This window comes from Hippopotamus amphibius, chromosome 9 (genome assembly GCF_030028045.1).
Source record: "Hippopotamus amphibius kiboko isolate mHipAmp2 chromosome 9, mHipAmp2.hap2, whole genome shotgun sequence".
Lineage (NCBI taxonomy): Eukaryota > Metazoa > Chordata > Mammalia > Artiodactyla > Hippopotamidae > Hippopotamus > Hippopotamus amphibius.
The window spans coordinates 107,030,011-107,049,576 of NC_080194.1; the positions used below are offsets into that span (position 1 = coordinate 107,030,011).

A 19,566-nucleotide genomic window follows, 5' to 3' on the forward strand; every position below is an offset into this window, starting at 1 on the left:
CCACCACCCCCTCCCCAGGTTCAGTAGTTAGGTAGCACGACTATGCTGTAGGACCCAGGAAAGCACTGTATTATAATGACAGTTTTTTATAGAAAGGATGCAGATCAGGACCAACCAAATGAAGAGACACCAAGGGCAAGGTCTGGGAGGGACCGGACACCGAGTTTCCCTCCTCTCTTCCTGGGAAGTCAGGGCCCGTCCCCCTCCCAGCACATCAGTGTGTTCACCAACCAGGCAGCTCCACCGACCCAGGTGTCCACAGCTTTCCTGGGATTCATTACTAAGCTTGATTGGACTATTGGCCAAGTGATTGAACTTGGTCTCCAGCCCCTTTCCCCTCCCTGGAGTCAGGAGGTCTTGCTGATATCGGGGGCTTACAGACCAGACAAGCTTTATTATACAGCACTGCCGAGACCAGCTCGGCGACTCGAGGTGAGTGACGGGTGCCGCAAGCTTGAAGAAGACACAGACACAGACTGAAGAGAAAAGTGGGACCGGGGGGGCTCAAGACCTCTCGGATCAAGAGCCCTGCTGACTCATCCCAGGTTGCTTTTATTGAGTTCGTGGGCTAACATTCTCAGGTTACACTCATAAACAATCAAAGGCCTCACATGACTGAGGCAATTATCTTTGTTTACTTCCTGGGTCCGAGTTGAGCAGGTGTGGATTTGAGCTGGGGGTGGAGAGCAAAACAGCCCTGGGGGCAGGAGACCTCTCTCAGATATTGGGGGTCTGTGCCCCACCCCTGTTGGCCCCTCTGCGACTGTGCCTGTCTTAGGTTGTTCCTCCCTTGAGGAATCTTACCCGTCTCTGGCTAACCAGTCATCCTCCAGGGCCAAACAGGGTGATATAAGGAAGGCTCTATGCACCACCCCTGTTGGCCCCTCTGCGGCTGTGCCTGTCTTAGGTTGTTCCTCCTCTGAGGAATCTTACCCGTCTTTGGCTAACCAGCCATCCTTCAGGGCCAAACAGGGTGATATTAGTCTCCACGCCCCGCACCCTCAGTTCCTCCACTGCTCAAGCAGGACATTCTGAATCCCATCGCTCGGCCCACATATTTTAACATTTCAAGGTTTCAGAAAGGTTCCCGAATGTCTTCCCACACAGCACTGACTGTAAGCGCCCCATTTTCGGGGCAGCCTTGTCCAGCTGTAGCAGGCCTGTCTGGGTGGTGGGGTCTGGGCTCAGTGGCAGACTGAGGAGACTGGGGAGATCAGGCCAGAGGAGGGCTGACAGGGCACAGTGGGGTGCAGCATGTGCCAGAACCACGTCTTCAAATCTCCCGAAGGGAAGGGGTGCTGGACCAGGCTTGTTCCGTGTGGGTGAGGCTGCCCACGGAGGTGATGAGCCTTCCATCACAGGGGTAACCAAGCATCAGCACAGGAGACCCTGCCTGGGAGTGAGGCCAAAGGCCAGACTCTCAGGGCACCGACCCCTCCCCCCCCCCCGCAGCAAGTGGGTGAGGATTTGGTGTCCCTCCTGGCAGCGGGCATCTGTGCCCTATGCAGAGCTGGGCTTACGGGGCCAGGGAGGGAGGAGACACAGCCCTGCCTTGGGTCGCAGTCTCAGGAGCTGGAAAAGCCCTCAGATTGCATTTACAGCCCCCATCACTTCCTCTCCGCCTTCTCATGGAGAAACCGAAGGCCAGAAAATGGGATGATTTCCCCACAGGCACTGAGCAGGGCTCCCAGCTCTCAGGCCAGAGTGCTTTCTGCAGTCCTGTTGCCTCTTCAAGCATGGGTTTGTAAGGCCCGCTCCGCTCTGTTTGAACCAGGGCAAGGTTATGATTCCATTTCAGAGGAGAACAGAGGCCTGGGGTGGGATGGGGTCCCTCAGCTGGAGAGACTGCGGGCAAGGAGGAGGGAGCTCCTAGTTTGAACTCTGCCCCTCTCACTACGTGGTCTTGGGCACGTTACTCACCTTCCCGGCTGCCTCAGTCTCCTCATCCTGCAGATGGGATGATGGAAGCACTACCTACCTCAAGTACGTCAGGCGGGTTGCCTAATGTTGAGAGGGGCTCTGTGGAGCCTGTGGAGATACAGACGTTAGTCCAAAGCTGGGCCTGGTCCCCGAGGCCCCTGACTCCAAAGTGAAATGGTGTCAGCCAGAAACCTTGGAGCTTCCCTGCACCTCCAAGATCTTGTCACAGTCAGCCCTGACTGCTTCTATACTTCAAACCAGCTCCGTGGGAAGCCCCCCAGACCACATGCTCTGACCCTGGCCAGTGACAGTTATATAGCATCCTGGGATCGAGAGTTGAGGGGGTCAGGTCCACTGGGCCGGGACCAGGCTAGCCTCGCTCCCGGCTGGATCTTCAGAGCCCAGCTCAGCCCCTGGATCTCACATGTGGATCCGCAAGACAACCACCTGGGGGACAGGAACGCCAGACCTGGACTGTCCAGAGCCAGCAGTGCCCATTGCACAGATGTATAGACTGAGGCCTGGGGGAGAGCTGGGTGGTACTGGGGAGCCCTGGAGGGACCTTGATGATAGCCTCACTTGTGTTTTGCAGGCCTGAGCTGCTCACCGAAGGAGTCAAAGAGCCCCTCACGGACAGCCAAGGTACCCTGCGCAGGGTCACGGGCTGAGGCGTGGGTGGGCATGGGAGGGGTCCCAAGCGTCTGCCACCACCCCCTTCTCCTGCTTCCTCTATCCTGGTCCCGTCTCCCCTGGCATCCCCCCACTGCCATCCCCGCTGGGTTTGCCCCCACCAGATACCACCTCTGTCCCGGGTCCCAGGAGCTGCCTGCTCACCCTGGCTTCTCTCCCCCCGCCCCCAGAGAGGGATTCCGGGGACCCTCTTGTGGACGAGAGCCTGAAGAGACAGGGCTTTCAAGGTAAGGTTGCAGCTCAGGATGGGGTCCGCTGTCCCAGTGCCATGACCTTGACCTGGCTTGGGTTTGGAGGGCCAGACTGGGGGTGGGAGGGGCTGGCCACCAACCTCAGGGCCTCGGGGTCTGAGCCCGGTGGGCGGGCAGCCAGGCAGGGCTGGAGTTTGCCAGCTCCGGTGAGAGGTGCTGCAGGGTGGCTGGGGGTACAGGAGACAACAGGGTACAGGGCATGGGAGCTGGCCCTCTGTCCGTCTGGGGAGGCAGCTGACCTGCCCGCTTCGTAATAGGTAGCCAGCCATGCTCTTGGTGCTTTGAAATCAGAGGAGAGGAGGTTTCAGAGGGCAAGGAGGGCTCTCCCGAGAAGGAGGACTGTGGCTGGGCCAAGGAGGGGTGGCAGGACGTGAGTGTGGAGGGAGAGGCATGGAAGATGGGAGTGGAAGCCCTTGGAGTGCAGGACTGTGGAGAGGACCCAATGTGAGAAACAGACAGCAGGAGGGGCCAGGGTCTGACAGGGCAGGCTCCATCCCTCCCGACAGTGGGGGCTGGTATTGCTTCTTGGCCGTTTGGTTAAGATCAAGTGTAACATCAGTGGGGCATCAGCCATCCACATGCATGTCGGGGCAGCTCTGGGGTGTGGCTGTGGGTCCCCGAGGGTGGGTGGTCCCCAGGTGGGCCGTGGGTGGTCCCTGTGACACTGAGGAGAAAGTGGGGTCAGCCAGACTAGCGGCAGGAAGGGCCAACCCCTGGGGGTGGAGGAGCCCGGGGAGATGGGACCCAAATCCCAGAAGGGCACTGCTTAGCCCCTAGCCTCTCACTCCTTCCCGGGCAGCCGGAACACTCTGTGATGGGGGAGTTCAGTCTCTCAGCTCACCCCACTTAGCAGCCTGGGGTCCCGTCACCCAGAGACCCATCCCCTCCCTCCGTCCGCCTCCCGTCTCTTCCCACGAGACAGTGCCGGGCTCTCATCTCCCCAAGGTCGGGGGCCCATCCGGGGGCCTCATGGCAGGTGCTGACACGTGGGCCCCTTAGCAGATACCCTCTGGGTGAGTGAGTGACTGCTGGGAGCTGCCGGCCCGGCTCCCTGCCTCCCCGGGGCTGCCCCGTCGGCGGAGCTCGCATCCCCGCTCTGCCTCCCGCCTCCCCGCTCTGCCTCCCGCCTCCCCGCTAACCCTGACCTAGGCCCGCTCCACCCGCCGTGGCGCACGAAGCTGTTCCCCTTCGTGGCGTCTCTCACCTCCTGGGCTGGCTCACTCGTGTGGTTTTCAAATGTCAACAGTTAATTTCCGACTCATCACTGTTGTTGCAATAGCATGCGTCCTTCTGGAAAAAACGCACGTTTCCGTCAAGATGTTAGTGCTGGAGGACTCCGAGGGGCCCACTCCTTGGAGCTGATAATTGCCCGAGGAGGAGTTCCCCATAATTAGAAAATCATATTCCTTCAAAGTCGCCACGTGCCTTTTCATTTAACAGACAAATGTGTAATTGTTTCTCACTTTGCAGAAAATTACGACGCCAGACTCTCACGGATTGACATCGCCAACACGCTGAGGGAGCAAGTCCAGGATCTGTTCAATAAGAAATACGGTGAGCCCCGGGGCGCCACGGCGGCAGGGAAGAGAGGCAGGAGCATCCCAGTTCAGGCTGCGGTCTTCTCTGGGAAGACCACTCATCTACTTACAGATATTCCTCGAGCACTTACTGGGTGCCAGGCACTGGGGATACCGCAGTGAAGAAAACACGCAGTCCCGTGGGGACGTCCCTGGCGGTCCAGTGCTTAAGACTCCACGCTTCCACTGCAGGGGGGGTGCGGGTTCAGTCCCTGGTCAGGGAGCTAAGATCCTGCATGCCAAAAAACAAACAAAATAAACACGCAGTCCCTGCCCTTGGCGGCCCTATAGACCAGTGACAAGAGATCAGTTTGAACAGCCGTACCCAGAATCCGATGACAGTGAGGCATTGTTCCATGGTTATGCAGGAAAAGAGCAGGCTGCTCAAGAGGAAATAGCTTTCCTGAGATTGGGGGCCAGGGAGGGGCTCTTGGAAGAAAGAACTGAATGGTGAGTAATCAAAGCAGAGTGTGAAGGAAGAGCGTTCTGGCCGAGGTAATGGCATGTGCAAAGGCCCCGAGGCTTGTTTTAAGAAGGAACCTGGACTTCCCTGGTGGTGCAATGGATAAGACTCTGAGCTCCCAATGCAGGGGACCTGGTTTGATCCCTGGTCAGGGAACTAGATCCCACATGCATGCCACAACTAAGAGTTCATATGCCACAACTAAGGAGCTGGCAAGCTGCAACTAAGGAGCCCTGGAGCCATACCTAAGGAGCTCGCCTGCCACAACTAAGACCTGGTGCAACCAAAGAAATAAATATTTTTTTAAAAAAAGGAGGAGGAACCAAAAAAATTCCCTAGCGGTCCAGTGGTTAGGAGTTGGTGCTTTCACTGCCGTGGGCCCAGGTTTGATCCCTGGTCAGGAAACTAAGATCTCACAAGCCATGCTGCACAGCCAAAAAAAAAAAAAAGATGTAAGAAGGAGCCAAAAGTCAAAGCATAAGGGTGTGCACTGGGGGAGAGGAGGGCCCTGCGGAGCTGGCCAGGAGACAAATCCAGTTGTCTAGGGCCTTGGAGGAAACCATGATATTGGGTTTGTATTTTGAGAGGATTGAAGTCAATGGAGTGGCTTTGCACTTTTGAAGTGTCTTCCTGGCTGCTGTGAGGAAAGTGAGTGGCTGTGGAAGGGCGGGAATGGATGCTGGGAGACCAGCACAGAGGCTGGAGCAGGAGTTCACACGAGGGTGATGATGGCTGGGCAGGCCCTGGCCGGGTTGCTGTAGGAAACCGGATGGAGTGAGATGTGCTTCAGAGGGAGAATCGCTGGTGCAAATTGACAGGAGCAGCGGGAGGAGAGGAGGCATCCAGTTGCATCCTGGCTTGAGGAAGACAAGCTGTATCATTTAAGGTGCTTTTTGGTCTCAAGTAACAAACACAAACTCAAAGTGGCTTCAACCATTAAGGGGGTTAATCAGCTGATGATTCAGTTACTATGACTTTGCAACAGGTCACCCAAAAATGTAGTTGCCTAAAATAACCATGATCGTTTATTATCTCTGATGGTATCAGCGAGTCACGACTTTGGGAACAAGCTGAGCTCAGGGTCTGTCCTGGGGTTGAAGGCAGAAGGCGGATGAAGGCGGGGTCATCCGGACGGCATCCTCACTCACATGTCTGATGCCTGGGCTGGGAATCAGCTGGTGCTGGAGCAGCTGGGCCCCTCAAGCATCTTTCTAAGTTTCTGTGTGACCTCTCTACATGGGCTTTCCAGCATAGCAACTCCATGGTAGCTGGATTTCCTGCTTGTTGGTCAGGGCTCCTGAATGTCCTGAGAGAGAGGGCCAGGTGGAAGCCATGTTGCCCTTTGATCCAGCCTCAGAGGTTGTGCAGTGTCCACTCTGCCATACTCTATTGGTAGAGGCAGTTACAAGGTCCCACAAAAGTGCAAGAGGAGGGGCTACAGACCCCATTCTCTATGGGGTGTGTGGATATTACCCTATAAGCAGAGCATGTGGGATGGAAGAAAGATTGGTGCTGCTGTCTTTGGACAGTACAGTTAGCTCAGGAAATCCAGCAGTAGAGTGGCTTTCAGGATCAGCTGGATCCAGCAGCTCAGGGATGTCCTTGGTGTCTTTCCATGGTATCAGCATCATCTCAGGCTGACTTCCTGCTTGCTAGCAGAATGACCACAGCAGGTCCAGACATCCCATCCAGGGAGAGAGCTGGCTTTTCCACAAGCTCTCTCAGGAGAGCAGACAGTTTCCCAGAATTCCCAGAGCCCTCCCCTTCTTCCTCATTGGTCCCCATTGAGTTACATGTCCAGTCTTTACCCAGTCCCCAAAAGGCAGAGAAATCCCATGTGCTCATTGGCTTAGGCCTGGATTACCTGGACCTGTCATCGTGATGGGGAGGAGAGGGGAGCACAGGGGCTGCCAGAGACAGGTGGACACCCAAACTGCCAACCAGGGAAAAGGAGCAGCGCCCTCACTGAGCGGGGGAGTTTGAAGAGGGGAGATGATGGGTTCCATTTGGATATGCTGCCTTTGGGGGGTGGGTGGAGATACCCCATAGGCAGATGGAGAGACAAGTCTGCTGTTCGGGAGAGGTGTCTTCATTGGATGCAAAAATTAGATCGTAGGAGTAGAGGAGACACCCCTGGGAGGACAGAAGGAGGACCCATGCAGAAGGCCAAGGAGACCCGTGTTTAGAGGTCAAGTCGAGGAGGAGGAGGAGTGGCCAGAAAGGAGAAACCAGGAAAGTGAGTCATCATGGACACCAAGGAGAGGGCTTCGGGGGGGGAGTGGTCATCTATGTTTGATTTTGCCACAGGAGGACAAATATCTACTGGGTTGGGCAGCACGGAGGCTGTCAGCTATTGTAGCAAGAGCCCTTTTGGAAGCGAGGAGTGAGGAAGTAGAGACAGCAGTGTTCCCATTCGTGGATTATGGGTATACATTCATTTCTGATTTTTTTTTTTTTTCCATTTCAAGAAGGACCTCTTCGCAATAGAATCTGAGCTAGTCAGCAGCAAAGTCAGGATAAAGAATTTAAAACAGGCTGGAAATCCATAGAAACAGAAAGTGGATTAGCGTGGTTGCTAGGGCACGGAGGGAAGGAGTGAGGTGTGACTGCTAATGCGGATGGGGTTTGTTTTTGGGGTGATGAAATTCTCTGGAGTTAGATAGTGGGGATGATTTCACAACCTCGTGAGTACGCTAAAAACCACTGGATTGTTTAAGATGGTAAATGTTATGGTATGTGAATTACATCTCGATTAAATAAAACCAAACAAGCTGAAGCGATGGCACAAAGCCGGGGTGACATGAAGACTCAGCCATTCTGCACTCGCTAGAGGCAGGGCGTGCATCAGTCGGGCTCCGAGTTTCCTAGGAGTCAGAGCAAGAAGGAAATGAGGCCAGTTATACCATTCCCAGTGTCCACAAGATAAAAATTAGTTTATTGCCCAGAAAAGGTTCAGCTGTTTCTCCTAGCACAAAGATGTGCAGAGATTTCTGCAGCACATCTTCGTAAGGGGGCATCCTGCGACACTGAGCAGTGTCCAGCCCTCAGTCCAGGAGGGGGCTCCCGTGGTGCCCCCCACCTAAGTCAGAGAGCCGTGCAGGTTCACGTCAGCCTGACAGCAGGCAGCAGGCCTCGGCCCAGAGTGGATCAGCCGTGGACTCAGGACTGCTTCCAGGCTGTGAGACCAATACAGTGCCTGGAATGGACTTGCCACAGCCCCCTGCAGAGCGTTGGTGACAGGAACGCGGCCAAGCCCCAGATGGGGAAAGAGGGCCCTGAAGTCTGAGCCGAACCTGGCTGGCTTCCCTGCTCCCAAATGCAGACTGCCCTCTCGGGCCAGGCCGGTCCTGAACCAGGGTAAGGCAGAGCCCGTGGGGCTGATGGAGGGGCAGGCGTTGTAGGAGGGGCCAGCTGTGCCCACAAGGTTCCATCCTTGAGATGCTTTCAGCTTCTCAAGCTGAGGCTGAGACATGTTACCTGCTGCCCTCTCCCCAACAGCCATAGCCACAAGACCCCTGCCCGGGCACAGACCCGCACCCCCGACCCCCTAGGCCCCCCGCCTCCCAGTCCCCCACCGGTTGTGCCTTTCTGCAGTGCTACACAATCACCCCATCCCACCCCCACCCCGGTGTGCCCGGGGTGTATCGCCCTCGTGCACGGGGCACCCCCTGGCAGCCGACAGCACACCAGCACTGCCGCTGGGTCCTGACGGCACGTCCTCTGTTCCTCTCGTCCGCAGGGGAAGCCTTGGGCATCAAGTACCCGGTCCAGGTCCCCTACAAGCGGATCAAGAGTAACCCCGGCTCGGTGATCATCGAGGGGCTCCCCCCCGGGATCCCGTTCCGAAAGCCCTGCACTTTTGGCTCCCAGAACCTGGAGAGGATCCTTGCGGTGGCTGACAAGATCAAGTTCACCGTCACCAGGTACTCAGGGGAAGGGGAAGAGAGACGAGGTGAGGCTAGCACAGGAGGGGGCTCCACACCACGGACCCTCGGCCTTTCCTTCGGGTGGTCCTGCCATCCCTGCCGGACAAGGAAGCTCTCCCAGCAGCACCCTGGGTCCTGGGGGTTGGAGGAAGGGATGCTGCAGGCCAGCGGGGGTGCAGGGAGCCCCAAAGAGGTGAGACTAGCTCCCCCGACCCCCAACCACTGCAGCAGGGGCAGCCTTTGTGGACCCCATCTACCTGCCACGGCACCTGCTCACCGCACTGGTAGCCCCCTGGAGGAGGCGTTTGGCCCACGTCAGAGCAGAGGAAACTGAGACAAGTGATTTGCCCCAGGCCGCAGCGCCAGAAGGGCGGAGCCAGTGCAGGACCTGCTTGCCTCACCGTCCCAGGGTCCTGGGCACAAGAAGCACCAAAGCATCACCACCGGGCATCGTGTTAAAAGGCAGTTTCTGGTTCAGCAGGTCTGGGGGGGGCCCCACACCTTCCTCACAAGCTCCCAGACCCTCCTCTGACACCAATCTCTGTTTCTCTTCCAGGCCTTTTCAAGGACTCATCCCAAAGCCTGGTAAGAGGCGCTGGCTGTGGGGGGGGCCCCTTGGCACAGGGGGTGGGCCACGGTGCTGGGGGCCAGAGGCCGGAGCCGAGCTCACCGTGGGACACAGGCTCCCGGGCCCCAGAGCGGGAGCCCCTGCCCTTCTGTTCTCCCACCTCACCTGGGCGTTGGCCCCGGCAGGGAGGAGGAAGGCCAAGCTGGAACCCAGCTCCGGTTCCTGGGACAGAGAAAGGGATGGAGCGGGGGGACGGGCGACTTTTAACCTGAGATGGGGGTTCAGGGGCCTGGCTGGGTGAGTGCCCCCCACTTTCCCTGATGAAGGGGAACTTGGTGAGTGGATAAGGTTGATGGCCGGTGGGTTCCTGCGCTCAGAGGGAGGGGTGTCCACACGGGAACTTGCGCGCTTGGCGCTGGGATGTGGGTGAGTGCTTGCCCACTTTGTAAAATGCCTCTCCTGGCTCCTTTTCAAGGCACCCATCGCCCCCTCCCCCTCCCCCGGGCTATGACCTGGCCCTCCCACATCCTGAGTGAGCAGAGGCTGTCCCTGCGGGGGTGCCACGACCACCCGGCCAGCACTCAGGGCCGGCCGGGGCCTCCGAGGAGGCGCGGGGGCGGCTGCATCCGCAGACCCCGGAGCCTTCGTTGAGGGTCGGCGGGGAGCCCTGCCGCCTCGCCGCTCCCCACAACCAGAGCCGCTGCCAGCCCCAGGCCCTTGGGGAGGCTGTGCTGGGAGCAGAGAAAGCCTGCAGTTCAGGAGTCCAGTTTCACAGCCACGGCCACGTCCCTCCTCACCCCGCTCCACGCGTGCTGACCCGCCACCTGGAGCTGTTCACGCCGGGTGCCCAGGCCTGGGGAAGGGGAGACCTGGAGGGGGCAGGACTCACCGTGGGATGTAGTGATGGGACAGCTGCTGTTGTCGGGCTGCAGGGACCCCAAGGAGGAGGAGCAGAGGGAGGGGTGCCTGGGGAGGGTTTCCTGGAGAAGAAGGCTCGGATGGGGCCTCAGGGGGCAGTGGGACCAGGGGAGCCAGGAGGAGAGGGAGGGACAGGCAGGCGGTCAGCTGGGATAAGCAGCAGGGGTCCAAGACTCACACCCAGGGGGTCTTCCAGAACTCTCAGGGGTGCGAACGCCATCAGGGGGTGTTAGGAAGGTAGAGGTGGTGGAGGTAAGAGCCCCAAAATGCAGCAGTGGTGGCCCCTTGTCAAGTGACCTCTGGGTGTCAGAGCCCATGCTGACCGCGTCACGTGGGTTCGTTTTACACGTTTCCGGAGGTCCTTCCTCCTGGCGCCGGGCAGCGGTCTGGGTACCGTGCTTACAGTGGTGAACAGGCAGAAGAGGCATCTCATTTACTCCTCAGACCTGGGAGGTTGGCACAAGAGCCCGACTTTCGGGGGAAACTGAGACTCGCATTTCAGCAGTGCGCCCGCGTCACACAGCTAGCAGGTGGCCTGGCTGGTCTCTAGGCCTGTGATCTGGAGCAGTTCCCTGGGGGGAGGCGGGGCCTGGGCTGCCAGGGGCTGCAAGACAGAACAAGGGAATGAGAGCTCAGGTGCTCATGAGAACAACACAGGCCCGTGGACCCCCTTCCCGTTGGCCGTGGTGCCGCCTGGGGCCCCTGGCCCATCCCTGCTCCGTGACAGCCTTCTGTGGACCTGCCTTGCTCCGGGACCGTGGTGGGCACCCTGTGGTCCGCTCGCCTGCGCCGCAGCAGGGTCCCTGTGACCCCGTCAGCCCTGTGCCACTGCCCACCGCGACTTTGGTTTCCGCCCAAGTTGGACTCTGTGCCGGGCAGCATCCATCCTGTTCCTGAGAGTAGCAGCAGGGAGAATGGCCGGGCCTCCGTCTGCTGATGGAGAGGACAGACACGGCGAGGCGGTCCGTCGGCCTCCCCTCTGCACGCCCTGTGCTCCCCAGCCCCTCCTACGAGGAAGGAAAGGCCCTGTGGAAGCCTGAAAACACAGCTGCTCCGGGGGCATGCACGTGTTTTAATGAGTTTGAAAAGCAGGAAAGAAGAAGTCGTTTCTGACACCTGATGTGTGCCAGGCTGTGAGTTCAGCGCTTTGCCCTGTCACCTTTTTCGGTCCCCTTTTTACAGATGAAGAAACTGAGGCCAAGGGAATTTCAGTGACTCGCCTGGGACACCCACCCTGCAGCGGAGGAAGCCCTGGTTCTGTGCCTCACTCCCTGCTCCGTCAGGGAGGCCCACGGATGCCAGGCAGGCAGCACGTCAGTCAGAGCAGCCACCGAAGAGTGGAGTGTCGGGCTTTGGGGAGAAACACTGGGGGCAGAGGGGCAGCCAGTAGCCTCCACCCGCTTCTGGGAGTGACCTCTTCCACGGACCACGGCTCGCCCTCCAGCAGGGGGGGCTCGATGGCTTACCTTCCTGTTTGAGCAGCTTCTTGAATCTGCTTCAGCCGTCACTCCAGGGTGGCCACCTGCCCCCATTTCTCTGTGCCAGTCTGCCCACCTGCCTGCCTGCCCCTTGGCCTTCCCTGTGGCCCCTCCGTGTGCAGAGAGGGTCCTTGGCGATGCTTTCTCTGCCCACGTGGTACATGAGAGGATGGCAGCCTGCCTGGAAGAGGAGGTGTGAATGAGGCCCTGGCCCCAGGCCTCAGGGATGGAACTGCCAGCGCCTTTCCAGGCATTGGCTGCCCGGGCCGGGTGGCAGCCTGGAGGGGCCGGGGCAGACGGGCTGGCAGGCCAGCTCTCTGCTTACTCTGCTTACTCAGACGCCACTTGGCACCCTGGGAAGGTGTCCAGACTCACAGGGCCCTCTGAGTGTTCACCAGAGGCTGCTGGGTGCTGTTCCTGCCCCAGAAAGGGCTGCTCCCAGCCCGTCCATCAGAGAGTCGCCGAAACCTGGTACGGGCCAGCTCCTGGGGTTCCGAGGTGAATTGGAGCAGGAGGTCAGGTCTCTGGGGAAGGCGGAGCGCTGGCAGGTGCCGTAGCCTGCAGGAAGGTGGGCTGTACCGGAGGCAGCTGCCCTGGGCACGTGGAGGGGTAGCAGATCACGTGCTTTGGGGTTGGAGGCCAAGGCAGTGTAGGGGCCGTGGGAGAGCACAGGCTGGAGCTCAGACGGACGCAGGTTGAGACCCCGACCCCTCTGACTAACCATGTGGCTCTGGGCTCCTTATTTCACATGCCCGAGCCTCCCCTTCTTCATCGATGAGGTGGAGGTGGTCATGTGTGCCTCTCCAGGTGATCTGATTGGATGAATGGCGGGCAGCGGTGGGTGAGCCGTGGAGGACCATTTTTCCCCTGCGGATGCTTGAGAGAGATGTTTGTGAAGCCCTCAGCCCTGGACCAGCTGGGATAGGAAGGGCTCAGCCAATGGCATTGGCAGTTGTTATTATTATTCCTGGGGGCCGGGAAGGCTTCCTGGAGGAGGTGACATTCAGCTGGGCCTTGGAGGTGAGCAGAAGGGTGTGTGGTGCTGACACAGGGCACAGCCTAAGTGAGAGCACAGAGGTGGTGTCCGGGGGACATGGTTGGGACACCAGTGGGGGATGGAGCCGGAGTGCCAAGGAGGGTGTGGTGTGTTGTGGCAGAGAGGCAGGGCTTATCCTGGGCACAGTGAGAACCTGGAGACTTTCTCCTTTCATCTCTTTCTAAAAACATGGGATAGACTTTCGTCTACAGAGTCAGAAGTGTAAGGCATGTGAACTTCCTTTTTTTTCTTCCAAAATGGAGCTAGATTCTGCCCAAAGCCCTCATTACGTAGTGGCAGAAACTTAATCTGCATCATTTAGGATCCCCCCCCACCCCCGCTTTTCCCCAGGCTTGTGTCCAAGTTCCAGAAGGATCCCTAGTGCCCAGAAGCTAGGGGGACAAAGGCCCATCAGGTCTTGAATGTCACATGTCCCGTTGGTACCCACAAGACATCCACAGACCACTGTCCACTCAGGTGGTTGGAGAGATGCCCCTTTTTTCGGTCTGTTGAGGCTGCCCTAGGGTCTAGACCCTCTAGGACGCCCATGCCTGCAGCCACTTGCACACTGCAGAGGGTTCACACATTAGCAGACCTGTGTTTGGGGAAGGCCGGGTCAGTGGGAGGGGGAAAGAGGTGGTGGAGAGGCCAGGGCAGCCTGGGGGAGGAGGACGCTCAAGGGAGAGGCTTGGGAAGGCGGGGGACTTCCCTGGGGAGGGGAGAGACCGTGTTAAGGACGGCTCTGAGATTTTCTAGGTCATTTAGTGAAGACTTCTATAGCCTTTCCTAACAGAAGCATCCCAAGAAGGGGAATTCTAGAGAAGGAAATTATGCTTTGAAGGTAAATTGGTTATTAAATCTGGGACTTTCACAATTCAGATTGGAACAGTGGGCCCGCCCACAGTGGGGCAGGGGTACAGCCGTTCCTGGGCCAGTTTTGTGTGGGTCAGGAGATGACCCCAGGAGGCCTTTGGTGTCATTCCAGCTGGGTACATCACACCCACCGGCAGGGCCTCAGTTACCCCCGGTGTCTAGTAGCCCTTCCTGCTCAGGCTGAGCGGTGGGCAGGTGCCTGGCTGGGGAGCAAGATGGGCTCAGACTGAGCCTTGGAGGATGGTGGGTGGGATTCCAGGCTCCTGTCAGGGCAGCTGTGGGTCAGGGTCTTTCCACGATCCCTGGGGGATGGACGTGCTGGCTGGAGGGAGCCTGGTGGGGACCTGGGGCTGCAGAGCCATGGTGGGGCCAGGCCCCTCACTTGTACTAGAGTGAGCTTCAGGCCTGCCTTCACGGGGCCAAGTAAACCAGGCTCAATCCAGGGGCCTGAGCGAGTGAGGCCTGGGAGAGGTGCACACCAATGGTAGCTCCTTGCCACCTGGCCAGGCTGCTCCCCACCTCACCCCCCTGCCTACAACAGCACTGAGTTAAATTAGGGAGACTAGGCCAGGGGCCGGGGAGGCAGGTGGCTGGGGACAGTCTTTGCCCTTGGAGCCCCGGGCACCTGGCAGGTAAGTGGAAAGGGCTCTGGGTAAGCCTGGCATCACCCTCAGTGCCCTCAGCAGCACCAAGTCAAGGTGGGTCTCTCCCCAAACCCAGAGGGGCCTGAGGCCATGCAAACCCAGGACAGCAAAGGGGGCTGTTCAGGATATGCTGGGAAAGATCAGTGGTGACTAAGGAAGGAGGGGCCCAGGTAGCTGGTGTAGCAGCAGCTGCAGAACATTCTAGTAGGTTGGGAAATGCAAATACATACCCACGGTGTAAATCTGGAATATACAGAAATCTGACTGCCCCGATGGCTGTTCATTTTTACGATGATAACGTTTCTTCCAGATTTTCCCCCAAGCTTATTAATTGTATATTTTGTTGTCCTTTCTATAAATTTACATACACACACACTTAAAACATAAGCATTTCCCCATGTCTTTAAAACACTTTATAATGTTCCCTCATCAGGACGCATTAATAGCCCTGTTCCCCAAGAGTGGACATTGGGGCAACTCCTCACACTGTGGACACCTAACATTCACATCATGCTGATGATTTGCCAGTTACCAAGTGTTCCCACATCAGCACATTTGATCTCCCCTAATAACCAATCTTACAGGAGGCAAGACTCAGAGAGGTTAAGGAACTCCCTGGAGGTCACACAGCATTTACCCAGGCTCTTTCGTCCACACTGGGTCGGTCTTTGCTGCCCCCTTCTGGCTATCAGCATCTATAACATTGGTCCTGCCCATCTAACCCTTTAGACTCACAATCCTTTGGGTTGCTTTAGTTGTACAATAGAAAACTATTGAATGCCTGCTCTATGCGGAGCAAGATCTGGGAATACAAAATTGAAAAAAATCTCGACCATCGTGGTGCTTATATTTTAATAGGGGAGACAGATGAGTAAGAACAAATAATATCGTATTCAATAGTGACAAGTGCCTGGGGACAAATACAAAAGAGAGAACTGTCTGTCAAGAGGACTTTTTTTTTTTTTTTTGGCCACTCCATGCAACTTGCAGGGTCTTAGTTCCCCAACCAGGTATTGAACCTGGACCACCACAGTGAAATCACTGAGTCTTAACCACTGGACCACCAGGGTATTCCCAAGAGGACAATTTTAGAGAGGCCACCAGGAGTTAAGCCCTGAATGAAGAAAGGTTATGAGCCATATAGAAACCTAGGTCGAGACATCCAGGGAGAAGAGCAGGTCAGTGCAAAGGCCCTGGGGCCCTGGACATATTTTGAAAATAGGGCCAACAGGATTGCTGATAATGGATGTGGGAAAGAGATGAAGGATGGCATCAAGATTTTGTCCCAAGCAGCTGGAGGGGGAAAGGGAGGTAGGATCTGAGTGGTGGGCAATTTTGACACCCAGGTGGACAGGTTGGGAAGGTAGTTAGATCTACAAATCAGAGAGAGCCCCACTGGAGACATGCAGTCGAGAGCCCTTCTGTAATTCATGTATTTTAGTTGTGAAACTGGATCACAGCACGGTTCAGCCTGGACAGTCTCAGGGTGTCTGAGGATGAGCCCTGGGGCCCTCCAGCATGTAGAGCTGAGGAGAGATTAGGGAACCCCCAGAGGGCGTGACGTCCCAAAAGCCGAGTGAGAAACTGTTGAAGAAGGAGAGTGATCACTTGGGCCCAGTGCTGCTGCAGTGTCAGGTACAGACCTGCTATGGGACCGTGGGGTGGAATGGCCCAGAGGTCCGGGGGTAGCGCGGTCCAGAGCAGTGATGGGAGGGGAGGGGACCAGAGTGGAATCGTGGGCTCAGGGGAGAAGGAGAGAAAAGCAATGTAACTCACCAGGGACAGGAGATGGCCCTTCAGGAACAGAGGAGAGATGGGGTGGGAGCTGCAGGGTGAAACAGGATCAGGAGAGGGTTTCAGAGGTGTGACTGGTGATGGCATGATTTTAGAGAAATGTATGATACGGCGGCAGAGAGGGTGGGGAGAGTGACCACAGGAGGGGCGTCCCCCTGAGGACAGGAGGTGGGGAAGGGGGTGCTGAGCATTGCCAGAGCCCCTCTGCACACAGAGGGACAGGGGAAGAGTGATCGTGGGCGGAGAACTGTAGGTCCTGGAGCTGCGGCGGAGGGAGGATTGTTGGAGTCAGGGTCCTGGAGGGAGGACTGGAAAGATGGGAAAGGACAGTCCCAGAAGGATGTATGACCTGGACACTGTGGAGGGGCCACCGCTGTTGATGACCCAAGGGGTTAGACCTGGCTGGAGGGAGGAGAGGAGGTCGAGACAGGGAGGGCCGGGGGTTTGGAAGATGTGTCTGCCCGCAGGTGGATCCCCAGGAAGTAGGAGAGCAGCAGCGTGGGTTTCCTGAGCCCCGTGCAGGTTCAGTGCCACCCGCAGGCAAAGATTAGCCCTCCCCCACCCTCTCCCCCCAGGAGAACGTCTGGGAGAGCTCCCCAGGGAGCTGACGTTCCTCCCCGGGGGTGGGGGGATTCCAGGCTGAGGGGCAGCACCTGCAGAGGTGGGGAACCCTGAAATGACCGTCCCTGTCCAACCCCCGTTGAGTGCGCACGGCGTGCCGGGCCCTGGGCCTTTCTCCCACAGCCTCGTGGTGTCTTCACAGCAAGTGTGCGAGGTAGATGCTGTTTTCATTCCCATTTTGCAGCTGAGCACACTGAGGCCGAAGGAGGCAGTCATGTAGTTAACACAGGGCTGACATCATACTCCAGACCATGCTATTCTGGAGCCCAGGCAGGGGGTGTTGGGCAGTGGGGGGAAGACGGCAGCAAAAGAATGAGGCTGGAGTCCTACATGGCTTTGACCTAAATGCCTGTGAGCTTTCTCCGGTGGCACTGGAGGCTTTTTCAGTCAAGGAAATGATAGGGTTGGATTTGTATTGTCTTATGATTACCATGGTAACCACACTTCCACCCACCAAGGTGGATGGGAGAAGGCAGAACTGGGGCAGCGTGGGCTGCAGGGCCCAGAGATGGGTGGGGTTGGGATCTAGAGATGGCAGTGGGCGTGAGGAGGGAGAGAGGGCAGAAGGTTCCAGAAGGGCGATGGTGGTGCCCATCCCCAAGGCAGGGTCTGCAGGACATCCAGCGTGCCGTTGGCAGGACCTGAGTGGTGCTGAGAGCCTGCAGGGTGGCGCTGGGGCTGGGCCCGGCCTGGGTGAGCGTGGAGCCAGCAGAGAGGCCCCAGGGCAGAGCCCAGGAGCGCACCGACCTCCAAGGACCTTGAGGGAGAAGAGCCTGTGAAGGAACAGAGGAGGCGGAGCCCAAGGAAAGGAGGTGGAGGGATTTGTGGGTGAGAAGTGTGTCAGGCAGCTGTTTGCAAACCTCAGATGAAAGCAGAGACCTAGGCAACACCAGAGGGATCAAGGAAATGAACATTCTAGAACTGTTCTCAAATAGCGGTGGCTTTTTAAAACAAAAACAAAAAGCCTTGTTAGGTAGTGAGCTCCCCATCACTGGAGGCGTCCAAGCAGCCACTCAACGGGGGGTGCTGCAGGAGAGGCTTTGCCCACTGCAGCTACTTTTGGCTTCTGCATTCCGTGCCTGTGTGCCCAGAGCCCCAGCTGTTTAGAACCAGGGAGGGCACAGACAGAGGGGCCTCCCCACCCGCCCACTCACTTCCCTCTGCTGCCCGGCTCCGGGCTTCCCCATGGCTGCCCAGCCCTGACTCCCTTCTGGCCCTCCCTGGGGCTCCCCCCCCCCCCCCGCCCCGCCCCAGGCCAGCTTCCTCTCCTTTTGGTTTTGTTCTTTGGACCCCAGCAGCTCAGCTTGCAGGAACTCTCCCTTGAGCAGCCAGGCCCCCTCCCCACCCCAGCACAGGGGCTGCGGGCCCCACAGACAGAGCAGAGCTGCCGACTTCCTGTGTGTCTCCAGCAAGTCCGGTTTGCCTGCCTGGGCCTCGCTTTCCCTACTTGCAAAGTGGAAAAAGTCACACTGGGATTGTGCCGGGAGCCCCAGCAAGGCAAGGAGGGGAGGAACACGTGGCCCATCGTGTGCGGGAGGCGCGAGGCGGAGAGGCCGGCCAGGCCGGAGCGTGGAGGGCCTGGAAGGCCTGGCTTTGCAGCGTGGACTGGACCCTGCAGACCCGGCCTTGGCAAGCTCTTCCGCTGACGTCCCTGCGGCCGGAGCCCAAGCACCCCCGCGGGCCAGGGCCGAAGCCGTGCCGGGCCCCAGGTTTACCCTAGGAAGGCCCCGCTCCAGAAAGTCCCCACTTGAGTTTTCATTGAAGGAACTATGTCAGATTACATTCTGCTGCGAAAATAGACCTTCCCACTTGACCTACTTCCCACCCCCAGTGTTGCCTGAGGCCCAGTTTGAGAAGCTCAGCTGTGGGTGAAGGGCCTGCCAGAGGGAGGGCGGTGATCCCATTTGCGGGGAGGGTACGAGGAGGAAATGGCCCCAGCCCCAGTGGCACCTCCTGTCCTTGTCCCCATTGGGACCTCTGGTAGGGGGCTCCTCTGCGGGGTCTCCTGTCACTCATTGGGTGCCGGGAGGAGTGGGCTTCCCGGAGAAGGGGACCTGAGCTGGGTCTGGGGTTGACCTCAGCAGAGGACATTGGGGGTGGGGGGAGGGACTGAACAGGAGCAGGAACACGTCCCCTGCCGGCCCCTCAGGAGCTGGGTGACCTTGGATAAGTTAACTCTGTCTGTGACCTTGGATAAGTTAACTTGCTATCTCTGAGCCTCGAGGTCACGTGGAGCAGGGGCAGCCTTCATGGTTCCCCCCCCTTGTCACACACCCCTGCCTCCCTCTCTTCCCTACCCCCCCCCCCCAACCTTCTAACTCTTCAGAGCTCAAAATAAAACCCTCCTTTCTCAAGTTTCTAAAGATACCGCAATTCCAGCACCAGCCACATGTTTCTCCACTTTATTATCTCTGCTCTTCGTTTTTAATTAGGCTTCAGTAATGATCTCCCTTCTGCCTTCCCGGGAAGAGCTGGCATCTGCTGGGCGGGGCTTGGAGGCCTTTGTGGGCAGACACCCGGCTGCCAGGCCCGGAGTTGGCCGGCTGCCTCCTTTCTTGCAGGCGAGGCGGCCCAGTGGGCCAGGGAACAATGTGATGATGTCAGGGAGGCTCCGCCCTTTCCTGGCCTGTGGGGGCTCAGCTGGGTCGTGGCTGCCCCATCCCGCGCCTGGGTCCCAGCCCTATCCTCCCCCAGCTTTGCCAGGTGGGGAGGGGTACCTCAACATTCCCAGTGGCTGTTCGACAGGGGGCTCCTCAGGCCCCAGAAGGGAGCAGTGGGGGGCTTCAGACTCTTCTGCGACATTCCAG

The 19,566-nt window shown here is 58.1% G+C and overlaps 1 protein-coding gene across 7 annotated transcripts in view; it reads left to right on the forward strand.

Annotated features, from left to right (window-relative positions):
* GTF2IRD1 (GTF2I repeat domain containing 1) overlaps positions 1-19,566 on the forward strand; it is a 113,639-nt gene that overhangs the window by 72,872 nt on the left and 21,201 nt on the right. For 3 of the 7 annotated variants that reach the window (XM_057748118.1, XM_057748122.1, XM_057748119.1), the window contains 5 exons: positions 2,513-2,562; positions 2,715-2,837; positions 4,332-4,415; positions 8,641-8,824; positions 9,384-9,412. In XM_057748118.1, coding sequence (XP_057604101.1) covers positions 2,513-2,562; positions 2,715-2,837; positions 4,332-4,415; positions 8,641-8,824; positions 9,384-9,412 — 470 coding nt within the window. Of the gene's footprint in view, positions 1-2,512; positions 2,563-2,714; positions 2,838-4,331; positions 4,416-8,640; positions 8,825-9,383; positions 9,413-9,870; positions 10,437-11,495; positions 16,113-19,566 lie in introns of those variants that run through there. The other 4 variants (XM_057748123.1, XM_057748124.1, XM_057748120.1 and 1 more) reach the window with 4 other exon arrangements.